This window comes from Plectropomus leopardus, chromosome 6 (genome assembly GCF_008729295.1).
Source record: "Plectropomus leopardus isolate mb chromosome 6, YSFRI_Pleo_2.0, whole genome shotgun sequence".
In the NCBI taxonomy this organism is placed as follows: domain Eukaryota; kingdom Metazoa; phylum Chordata; class Actinopteri; order Perciformes; family Serranidae; genus Plectropomus; species Plectropomus leopardus.
In genome coordinates this window covers 6,993,217-7,005,865 of record NC_056468.1, presented here as the reverse complement: position 1 = coordinate 7,005,865, position 12,649 = coordinate 6,993,217, and the positions used below count along the sequence as shown (strand labels likewise).

Here is a 12,649-nt window from a genome sequence, read left to right as displayed (position 1 = left end):
AGTGGAGACAGCAGGAGGAGAAAAGTTAGAGTTGTGCGCTGGTGAAGTGAAGGAGGGTCAGTAATGTTTGAGACTGGGGAGAAAAAAATAACATTCTTTCACTCTTAGCACGGGGCACATCATCAGGAGAGGCAAACCAGGCAAATAACCCCCCCCCCCCCCCCAAAAAAAAGCAACTGAAAAAAAGGGCCTCCTATGGCCCCCATTGACCCTTGAAACCTGAGCAAATTGGCTTGATATCTTTTGAGAACAAAAGAGAAAGGCATTGATTAGCTTCAGAAGATATGACCCAAAAGCAACATGAAATTAATAAAAGTTAACAAAAACATCTTGGAAAATCAGCACCAAAAAAAGAGAAAAAAAATAATCACACATTATTAAAAATGACCTGAAAAAAAAACCCCAACTTTATTTGTAGCACTTTTCAAGCAAAAACACAAAGTGCTGTCCAAAAAAACAAATTACAATTACAAAATTACAAAACATATGAATAAACATACACCTACACACATACACACACATACACATGCACAAAATAAATAACTAATAAAAAAAAAATAAAACAATTAAACTGATTCATAAAATATGTACTTACAATAATTAATTTTCTGGACATTTTGTTAATTTTCTGGTAATTTACACTGTCTCTCTCTTCTTGCTCTTTCTTGTTACCTTTTACTGATTTTCTTTTCTTTTTTTTTTGCAGTGTGCAGAACATTTCTTGCCAAGTTACTCATTGCCTTTTTCCCCCTTTCTTTTCAAAAGAAATCAAACCAATTTGCTCAGGTGTCAAAGGTCTTGTGAAAGGCGTCTGAATGCAGCACAAACGCACTGATATTGATCGAGCTTCCACAGGGTTAAACTTCCCATAAAGGCACAATACAGTGTGTTGCTGCAGCCCTGAACGCTACCTAATTGGTATCTCTAGCTAGCATTTTACAGCTAGATGTTCAAATACTCAGACATATGTGTGTAAAGTTTTTGCAGAGCATTGACTCAGTAACAGAAAAATCAGGCTGCCAGTTTGAGTCGTTTTCATAGTTTGTTTGAAATAAATTATGCATAAATGTACTTAATTACTGTAAGTAAGGATTCACTTTCCGATTTTTGGCGCTGTGTGTCACACCAGGCCCTTACTGTAGTATTGTTTATTAGAGTTTGCAAAGTTGCAGAATGCACATAATAAATGGACCCTGAATCTGAAATACATGGAATGTAACCGACATTGTTAGCCTGTGCTTTACCTTTGATAACAAGTCAAAATGTCTCAGCAATTTGTTTTTGTTTTTTTGTTTTTTTACTCTTTTCACTGGAAAGGATGATTGTGTTGGAACCAGGAGCCACCATTTGCTAGTTCCATGAACCCTGAGAGCGTCCTCTCTGTTTCTGCTGGAAGAACAGCGCCCTCCTCCTGTTTTTCATTGTAAAACACCACATCATACTTTCTGTGAAACCAACCAGTGGCACTGTCTGCATGCAAGAGGTAATGTAAGGACTGCTCAGCTGCAGTCTTGGTTTTTTTTTTTTTTTTTATAGAAATTACACTGTTGTCTCAGTATTTATTTAGTAGTTTTCTACTGATGCAAAAAATAAAAATTGCACATTGTACCTGTGCACTGAAATGAAAGTTATGATACTGCAGCAGACCCAGCAGTTTGATGGGATCCATCAGGTAACTGAGTGAATGAGGATTTAATGGCACATATCACTTTACTGAGTGATGTGATGCTTTCAGTGTAACAGATTATATAAAGGTTGCATCGGTCCTGTTACTCTGCTGTTTGGTAACTATTAAGAAGGAAGGGGAGGCTGAGCAGCACACATAATGATAGAAATCAGGCAGTTGTGGCTACCTGTTATTTTCTGCTGAGTCACTGCCATCCTCCCTATTCAAAAGGCCCTTTTGTTAGCAGAGACTGGCAAAATGGCTGGGTGGCCAGGGTTTCACTGTCTGTCTCCCCCTCTGTTACACACACACACACACACACACACACACACACACACACACACACACACACAAAATACTGTCTGTCTGACCTCAGTAAAGATTCCTCAGCCTTGATGAACTGAACTGTAATCTGTGATGTTTCCTCCTCTTTGTGACGGCGAGACATGATGTGATGTTATTTGCCATTACGTGGTGTGTCTGTATCTTTCATCATAAGCATAGATTTTTTTTTCTGGGGGGGGTGGGTACAGGGGACATGCCCCATTCAATATTTATAATGTGCATTTATTGTGCCTGCAGATAACAGCATGAACGTTGCAGGAGACTTTTATTTTTGACAAAATGACAGACATTTACAACATGAATTGTTGCAAAAAAAATAAATACACAAATTGGTACATTTAGCAGAATGGAGGAAATTAAGTGTTTGACGGTCCAAATTTTGGGGCAGAGGACATCCAAGTGCCATCTTTCTTCCGTATTCACCCCAATGTTGAAAAGAAACCTATGCCCTTGTTTTCAGTGGTGCCCTGCAGATGCACATCCTGGAAACTGACCACCTAAATGACCTTGGAGGGGCTGACCAACATATTATTTTCTTCCTTTAAAAGACCCACAGGCCGCTACCTGGGCTGTTTAAATTCACAATTTTATGTCCACATTATGTCAAGCCATTTGCACAATCATACACTTGAAGAGGCGTTTATTATTTGGGCTATCTTAATATGATATAAACAAGGTGGACAAAATACCAGAAACACCTGTCAGTATAAGCAGTACAGCTCAGCAGCACCATATACTACATGAAAAATGATCATACACTTAAATCAACTCCTCTCTAAAGAAAACTGAACATTATAACCTTCATAAAGAGACAGATTTACTGCAGAACTCTGAGTTAGGTTGCATTAGTTTACGCTCAGTGTTGCTAATAAACTGGTCACTGAGAAAAGGACATGACCTCACAATGAAGAAGTTATAACATAAAAGTGTAATCACAGTGAGGATTTGGTTTTTGTTCACACGTGCTCAGCGTCAGCTTGGGCCTGCTGCACGTGTGAAGCACCACTGAGGCTTCAACATCATCTAGTGGTGAACATGAGGAAGTAAAAAATCCACAGACTCCCTCCAAAGTCATCCATCTACCTTAATGACATTGTTTATGTTGCTTACTGAGTTCCGAAACAAACAGATTAAAGACAGAAATTATATATTGTACATATGACACGTTGGCAATTTTCTGATCATAAATATCACTGCCTTGAATAATAGAAGAATCCAGAGATTACCACTTTAAAATGGCAACACGCTTGATGGAAGATTGTGGGTTTTTTTGTCTTTTTTTTTTTTAATTTCAGTGTATTCATTCTAAAAAACTGTTTCTCATAATAACAGTATGTATGGACTTATGGCCAAATAAACCAGGTGACCACTTTTATCAAGAGAACTTTATTTTATTTGCAGTAAAAAACATACAAACTAGAACTTCTCCACTAAAAAGTATTACATTCTTCAGATGGCTTTTCGTTTGTAAAAGTAGCATTATCAGAAATGGTCCGAGCAGATTTAGGCGGTAGACTTGGCGGTGGCTGTTCCCCTGTTTGGGCTGTTTTCCAGACTGACAGTGTGAACAGGGGCACATAGAGGCGCCGTGTGTGCTGTTTGGAGGTGGTGAGGCTGCAGTCCCGTGGGTGGGGGTTCTCTCCTGTGCAGGGGCGTGGTCCTCCTGCTGCCTCCGGCCTGGATCAGCACCGAGGCCAGCGACAGCTCTGCGCAAGCACTTCAGCACCACACAGGCCGGATGAGACTTTATTTATTTATTTTTTTTTAGCAGAGACTGAACACTATGTGATGAAAGCTGAATGTGGCTCAGGACAACTATGAACATGTTATATATTTGGATTTAATGTTAATCCAACTGGTTATCTGGGATTTCAGGTTTAGAGACCCATTATAATTCAAATGTACTAAAATATGGAGTTTGTATGGGGGCTTTTGGTGATTGTGATTACTTATAATGAGGACTGCAGTGTTTAGGCATGGGGGGGGGGCATTATTCCATAATTTAACACTGGTCTCACATTTCATGTTTTTGTTATGATGCAATATGACACTGGCAGACATAGGAGGTCATGGTTATGGCTGCAATCTACCAATCCATCACCGATGTTTCTTAAAATGAGACTGCGATTATGCGGGGGTGCAGGATCCAGGCCACTGTACTGAGTCTCATCCCGTATTCCGATATTGCGGAGGTCGGGGGGGATGCAGACTGCAGCACCAAAACACACTGTGGCGCACAGCTCTTAAAGCATCGATCCTATTTGCCTTTCTGCTGGGACAGCAAAGACAAACTGCAATGACAGTGGACAGTATGGACTGAGGTAACGTGAGACAGTCCAGTGGGGTGATACATGTGCTGGGGGAATGGGATTAAACGTGTGATTTTGTTATGATGTGATTTGCATATCATTAAGGCAGGACATGAAGGGAAGTCGTGAGTTAACATGATAAATGGGTGTATAAGCTCCCAGGTCAAGCAGGCTGAAGCCCCTATACATGACGTGATCGCCATACAGAGTTGTTTGTGTTGATGGGTGAGCCACAAGGCAGAAAAGAGGAGCTGCATGAGTGAATTCGTGTCTCCCCAGAGGGTGGAGGCTTTCTGCAAAAGCTTGCAGGTTTCCCCTCGTCTTCTGAAGTCCCTGCGTCAAATGATGCGCCGGCGCTCTCACTATAAAAGCACCTGTTTGGGCCAGACATCACTCGCATCTCACTTTCTCTCTCTCGCTCACACACACTCACCCTCACACACTCCTAAACTCCACACACTCTCTCTCTCTCCCGTGCAGAGCAGCAGGACCGGACAAAAGGAAACATGAGTTACTCCAGCGAGATTTACAGCAGCAGCTCCTATCGGAAGATCTTCGGAGATGCCCCCCGGTCCGGCCGTGTGGGTCTGGGCAGCAGCCCGTCCCGCCTGCACCCTGCGGGTTACCGCAGCAGCCACCGCACCTATGGTTCCCCCTCCGTGATGTCCTCCTCCACCTTCCGCCGGACAGCGGCTCCCGGCCGCGTCTTCTCCATGCCGGACTCCTCGATGGACCTAACTCAGTCCACCGCGGTCACCAACGAGCTCAAGATCATCCGCACCAACGAGAAGGAGCAGCTGCAGGGCCTCAACGACCGCTTCGTGTCCTTCATCGAGAAAGTGCACAACCTGGAGCAGCAGAACAAAGTCCTGGAGGCAGAGGTAACGATGCTGCGCCAGCGCAATAACGAGCCCTCGCGCCTGCACGAGCTGTACGAGCAGGAGATCCGCGAACTGCGGGCGCGCGTTGAGGAGCTGACGCACGAGAGGAGCCAGATGCACCTGGACTGCGTGCAGATGAACGACACGCTGGAGCGCGTGAGGGAGAAGCTGGAGGAGGAGACCAAGCTGCGCGAGGAGGCGGAGAACACCCTGAAAGGCTACCGGAAGGACGTGGACGACGCCACCCTGGCGCGCCTGGAGCTGGAGAAGAAAGTGGAGTCGCTGCTGGACGAGATCGCCTTCCTCAGAAAAGTTCATGAAGAGGAGCTGCAGGAGCTGCAAGCTTCTCTGCAGGCCACTCAGGTACACACCCCACTGTGTTCAAGTGACCCGTTGGTGCATACACTCACAGGTGGTACTGTGGGTAACTCGTCAGATTTATTACCAACCACTAGCTTCCAATATCACACTTTTTTAAAAAGTAGATTTATATATATATATATTTAATCTAACAACACAGTGCTCTCCACATCCTCAAATACAACAAAAAAAGACATAAATAAATAAATTATACCATCTATACTTGTCAAGGACAGCTCAAATTAAAATAAAGGAACAAAAATAAATATCAAATAAAATAAAAGGGGAAAAAAAACTACACCGTATTGAAATAGGCACAAAAAAGGCATAAAAAGGCTGACCATGTTCTCTCAAACAGACCATCATTTCCCTTCACACTTGCAGCTAATCTTTTCAAGGGTGGCCCTTGTTTTTTAATGTCACATACATGCATGTTTTACCACAAACCAACATATAACTAGTCTATAATATTACAAGAACTGGGGCTGTGGAGTGACTTTACACTGACCCAAACTTATTACCTGTATCCCCTAATGGTTTAAATAGACTGCAACGTTCCTATAATACCATAAAACTTGTAATAGAATCATCAAATAAACTTACCCATACACCGGTAATGATACTTAGTCACGTACGCAGGGGCACTATAACTGTTTATACAGGCCACCGTTTGTGTATTAGCAAGTTTACCGCAGTAGTTCAGTGATTTAATAACTGCTGCCACAGTGGAGTTATCATTTAAAAGTTTAATCGCAGTTTCTCTGTATGCACGACACACTGCGTCCTCCTCATACTGAGCACTGCGCACTGGATAATTGATGGCACTGCAGTTCCGTTTCAGCACCGCGCGCTGTCCCTCCTTCCTCCTCTCACCGGGTCTCGAGCGTCCCTGCAGCGTCCCGCGCGCTCCGTCACGCCCCCGTGGAAACTTCAAGATGGCTTACCTGAAAGCGAGTGCCTAAAAAAACAGTATGTTGACGTCGGGGTCTGTAGCTTCAAAGAATGTGGAAAAAATGTATTCTCTGTGAATATTACGTGAGTATCATGTCACAGGACTGTCTCGTCAAATATAAATAGCGCAAAAAGGTCATAAACTTTGAGCAGGCTCGTGTAAGATCCGCCATTAGCGAGCGAATATTTGGGGGATAATGGCGGTGCGTTTTTTATTAGAGGGGCGAGTTAGGAGGTATAGAGGGGGGAGGGAGGGAGAAAAATGCGGAGAAACAGCGCATCATCCAGGGGTGTGGTCGTCCCAAGGGGGAGCAGCCCGGATAAACCCTGTGAGGTGTGCTAGCAGTTGTGTTTATGTACATTTCAAACTAAAGTGTCTTTAACAGCAGCACGACAGTGAAAACACACTCACTGTTTGACAAAAAAGTTTATGTGTTGCCCTGAGCGCGCGAGCAGAAGTTTGAATAACAAAAACAGAAGCTCCTTTTTTGACCAATTGTTTTTATGTATTTTCGACACAACTTGCAGGTACCAATAACTGCTGTAAATATCGCAAGACATAAATATCAGGGCACTAAAAGACATGTTATATATAAAAAGCAACAACACTGAACATAATAACATTTGAAATGCATATTTGACGAACTCTTAATAAATAAAATAAATAGATAATAAATGCATGCATCAAATGATACAGCCGTACTGTTATAGACAGATACAGAAGGAAAAAAATACACCTGCATCTTTTTAATGTTACCCTCCACATGGTTCTTTCTCCAACTTCCATTGCACATATAAACTTTTTTTTTTCAAATATGAATTATAATTCATGCTCCTTTTTTCGTGGAGCTATATTTTGAACAATATCAGACAGAGCTCATCATTTTTTAAATGAAAAAGAAGAAAAGTAAAAACATTAATGTGAATGAGAAGCAACTTTCACTGCAACTTTGAGCATCAATCAATTCATTGACTGAGCAGGGGATGTTAAGGATGTCGTGCAGTGGAGTGACGGTTGTTGGGTAGATTTCTCTAGGGTTTCTCCTCTTGCCTGCAGGGAATATTATTGCCATGTAAGCTATTGACAGCACAGCTTTCTCTGGCAGAGAAGCCTCCAGTCAGCAGTCGATTCATCAGTCCTGCAGCAGTGCATCGTCAACACACTGCTCACCCTATACATACATATGTATGTGTCACCAATAGAAGTGCAGTCCGATGAGCACAGGAAAAGCATGGGCTCAATGCACAACTGTGATCGACAGAGAAAATAGCAGTTTATTCATTAAATTATTCAATCCAGCTAGATTATAAAAGCGGAGATAAAAAGCACAAAGAAATATTGCGGATATTCAAAAATCATCACTGTTCTCATCAGGCTGGTCAGTTCATTAGCTACAGGTAGTCCAGTGTGACAGAAAAGGGTTTTTTTCATGTATGTAGAAATTCACTAAGTTTAGCAATAACTGCTCAATATGATTTATCAGGTTAACCTTTTGAAACCTGAGAGAAATGGTTTGATTTCTTTCAAAAACATGGCAAGAAGGCAAAGAGCAACAAAAGAAGGAATCACCCAAAAATTAGTGAAATACACCAGAAAATGACCTAAAAATTAGTTTTAAAAATGTAAAAGAGAGAAACGAAGTAGAAAACAAACAAACAAACAAACAAACAAACAAACAAGACGAACCAGACTTGGACAAAGAAAAAAAAATAATATAATATTATTATATAATAATATTTAAAATAAATATAATATTTTTGTAATATGATTTTAAATAAGTGATATGATCATTTTAAATATTATATCTTTTTTTCCATTTCCTTAGACATTTTCCCCCAATATTTTTTGTTTGCTTTTTTAAAACATTTAAAAAAAAAAAAAAAAAAATCTTCTAATTTCATTCAATTTGTAGAACATTTCCTTCCAAGTTGCTTAATGTGTGTACTCACATACATGTAGTGGGTATTACTTAAAATATGAGCAGTATTGATTACTAAATTTTAAATCTGACTGCATTTAATTACAGTTATAACTCCTTTGTTTCAGCCTACAAATAATAAGCAGTTGTATCAAAAAAACACCTTTGTGATTTCCCCTTTCCTACATCCAGGTCTCAGTGGAGATGGACATGAGTAAACCGGACCTGACCGCTGCTCTGAAGGACATCCGGGCTCAGTATGAGAACCTGTCGGCCAGGAACCAGGCTCAGGCAGAGGAATGGTACCGCTCCAAGTTTGCTAGTGTGACTGAGGCGGCTGCCCGCAACCAGGACGCCATCAAGCACTCGAAGGAGGAGCTGAGTGAGTACCGCAGGCAGGTGCAGGCCCGCACCCTGGAGATCGAGGCCCTTAGGGGCCACAATGAGGCCCTGGAGAGGCAGATTGCCGAGATGGAGGATCGCCATAACAATGAAATGGGAGAGATGCAGGTACGTAAATGACACAGGGTAATGTTTTGTGTTTTTTCTGATTTTATGACCTTTATTTAGCCAGGCAAAGGAGATGTGACTGAGATGGCAGCATATGAGGTTGTAGACAAAACAAACAAAAATCAGGCAACAGATCAATACTAAAAACTGTTATTAATACAAGCCTCCATGGAGACAATTAACTGTGGTCATTAACCACAGAGCGTAACTTAGTTAGGAATTCTGGCAGAGGAGTCAGACTCGTTTTAAGTCTCAAGGTCATGGTGGACCCTAATGAAGGACACGACCTGGTACGTCTCATTACAAGACTGTCTTTTATGAATCCCTTTAATATTAATGAACACACTCCTTTTTCAGTGCAAAAGACAAAAAAATCTCTACTTAGATGTTTATCAGTATATTTTTAATCTACCATAGAATGAATTATTCATATTTCATAATATGGTTTTGTGTGTGTGTGTGTGTCTGTAGGATACCATTCAGCAGCTGGAGGCTGCCTTGCGCAGCACTAAAGGAGAAATGTCCCGCCATCTGCGTGAATACCAGGATCTCCTGAATGTCAAGATGGCCCTGGACATTGAGATCGCTGCCTACAGGTTGGCTACATTACAAACAATACAGCAGCAATCTGTTTGTAAAACTGAAATAACCTGAACTTAAGTGTTAGCTTTTACACTGTGAATTTAAGCTTGTTTCAAATATTTATGTGAAGAAGAGTGATGGGTATTATTGTATTTTGAATTTTTTGAAGTTCATTGGATACATGTGCCTCCATGGTTTACAGAAACTTTACAGTTCAACATGGCAGGGCGATAAAGAAAATATATATTTTTAATAGTTTTTAAATTGTTTTACAGACACATTTTCAGCTGATCTTATCTTAACAAGAGTCTTGGAAACAACAGTCAACGAGTTTTAGTTCCACTCCAACAAGAATTTTTAGAACGAAAAGCTTCAGCTTACAGTGACCTAGTTTTTTGCGTGCAGAGTGTAACACTGCAATGGCTGCACTTTGATTCCAGCCAGGGGCCATTGATGCATACCATATTTCTTTCTTTCCACACAATTCCTGTTTCTCATTACAAGGTAAACTTTACAATAAAAGAAAAATGCCCAAAATAGTACTAATACTACCACTATTAATACTACTACTTCTAATAATAAAGATAATATTATTATTTTTATTTTGCTCTGTATATGTTATTAAAAAAAAGAGCAGGATTAAAATAGCGCAGAAAGAAAGTATCAAGTTAATAGTGAAAAATGCTAAATTAATGATAAAATGTGTAAAATAAATAAAGGCACAAATAAACATAGGGGATACAAAAAAAATGAAAGAAAAGTACAAAAGGCCAAAGATAAGACTACAATCAGATTATTAACAAATTAAGTAAAAGCCAAACAAAAAGATATGTCTTAAGGTTTCTTTTTAAAAGGTCCATGTCATACCTATCTTTCTTTCCACACAATTCCTGTTTATATTTACAAAGGAAACAGTCATATAAGGGAAAAATGCCCCCAAACAATAATGACAATGATTTTGCTCTGTATGTAATATACAGAGAGTGATTCAAATAGCAATGAAAAAGTAAATAGTGAAAAGTTACAGAAATAAACAATAAAATGTTTAAAACAAATAAAAGAACACATTATCATAAGGGATAAAAAAAAAAAAGAAATTAATAAAAAAATAGTACACATAAGACTAAACAGAGCAACAAATGACAAGGTGGCATTTAGTGAAAGCCAAGCTAAAAAATTGTCTTAAGGTTTCGTATTTAAAAACAAAATCTCTCAGATGCTCAGGCAGACTGTTCCATGGACTATTATTATTATTATTATTATTATAGAGAGAGGAATTATCCCCTTTTCTATTTTGACAGTTTGCTTTAAAATACTTAGATTAACAATATGATAGTTTTTCTGTCATCCAAATAGACCAGTTATTCTCTCACTATATTAACACAGATGAATGGCAGTGATACAAAGTGAAATATCTTAATAATCTAAGTCAGAAACTGTGATAATAATCTGTTGAAAATAACCCGAAACAGACAGCAGAGGTGTTGCCACTGATACTCCAGTGACATTAGATCCCTCAGGAGTGAGACACTGACATAATTATAGTAACCAAACCAGACTAGAGGAGACGTCATCTCTTGTCCCTCGTCTCTCTCTCTCTGTGTCTGTGCAGGAAGCTGCTGGAGGGCGAGGAGTGCCGCCTCAGCACCGTCGGCGGAGCCATGGTCCAGTCCGGCTACCCGGGCTTCTCCTACATGTCATCCCGCGCCTACTCTCTGGGAGCCTACAGGAAGTTTGGAGCCAAGCCTGAAGAGGAGGAGGAAGAGGGTGGCGAGGAAGAAGAGGAGGAGGTAGAAGAGGGAGAGGAGGGAGAGGAGGGAGAGGAGGGAGAGGAGGAGGGAGAGGAGGGAGAAGAGGGAGAGGAGGGAGATGACCAGGAGGAAGGCGAGGGTGAGGGAGAAGGAGAGGAGGAGGAAGAGGAGGAGGAAGAGGAGGAGAAGCAGAAAGGGAAGGAGAAGGAGGAGAAGGAGGAGAAGGAGAAGAAGAAGGATAGCCCCAACGGCAAGAACAGCAAGAGTTAAACTACTTGCATCATCTTCATCATTATCAATAACACATTCCTCATCCCACCAATCACTTGTATGGATCTGTTCACTCTGTCACACACAGTTCTGCACACTCCGGATGCCTCACCTCACACCCCCCGTGTTTCTGTTTGCTCTGTATCTCAGAAGTGGTTAGTACAAACTTTATTAGACGGAAAGGGAGCTTTAGATGGAAATAGATGTATTAGAATGGCAGTAGAGTCTTTTGCTCCGCAGAGGTCGCCATCATTGTACATCCCATCAGCGCAGAGGGACGTGCAGAAAGATAAGCGCGATGCCACTAAGTTTCTTAAGTTTGGTAAATGTGCCATCAATGATCAGTAATCACAGTAAGAGCAATCAAAACCTTGAAAGTAACAATCTCGTCAGCACACAGACTTTTAACAGAAACGCACAGCCAGTCCAACTTTTACGGTGCTATTTGATTCTTACATATAAAAGTTGGGGAGTACGTTCAAGATTTTATCCTCGACCGAAGCTCTACCAGCTCATATCTGAGTGTCGGCTCGTCACACAGAGGAGAAAGCTCCTGTTTGAACTGTAAGCCCCATGCTGAATGCTTTTCACTCCCCTCTTTCTGCCACTCATCACTCTCTTGTTCTGCATCTCATCCCACCACGACAAACGGAAATGTAACACTTCATTCTCTCTTTCATTCACTGCAGTGTCAGAGCACGGCAATAACGGCAACTCGGAAAAAAAACAACTGTATATACAAAATGTGTTTGGAGAGTGGATGGTATTTCCAGTTGCTGCAGAGGAGGAGCTGCAGCTTCTCAGTGAGGGAGTGCATCTTTGGGAATGAAATTATAGAGTTAAATTACTGCTATATATAATTTTTTGGGAATATGAATTATCCCCCCTTTGATTGATTCATTTGTCAGTGAGTTTAATATTCATTTGCAAGTCCTTACTTAAGTCCTTCCTTCCCTACACCAACTTTTTTCTTTCTCCTCATACGAATGTAGTGGTGCTTTTATTTAACTTAGCTGGAAAAAGGAAACAAGCTGAAGGTAAGCTGTCGGTGTCAGGCAGCTGATGATGACACCGATAGCCCTCAGCTCAGACTGGAAGTGGCAGG

The 12,649-nt window shown here is 41.0% G+C and overlaps 1 protein-coding gene across 1 annotated transcript; it reads left to right on the top strand.

Moving 5' to 3' along the window:
* Positions 1–4,740: 4,740 nt before the first annotated feature.
* Positions 4,741–12,495, top strand: zgc:65851 (uncharacterized protein LOC321113 homolog). The gene is made up of 4 exons (XM_042488920.1): positions 4,741–5,564; positions 8,624–8,941; positions 9,413–9,537; positions 11,136–12,495. The coding sequence occupies exons 1-4, from the start codon at positions 4,827–4,829 to the stop codon at positions 11,542–11,544; spliced, it is 1,590 nt and encodes a 529-aa protein (XP_042344854.1). The 5' UTR covers positions 4,741–4,826; the 3' UTR covers positions 11,545–12,495.
* Positions 12,496–12,649: the final 154 nt, after the last annotated feature.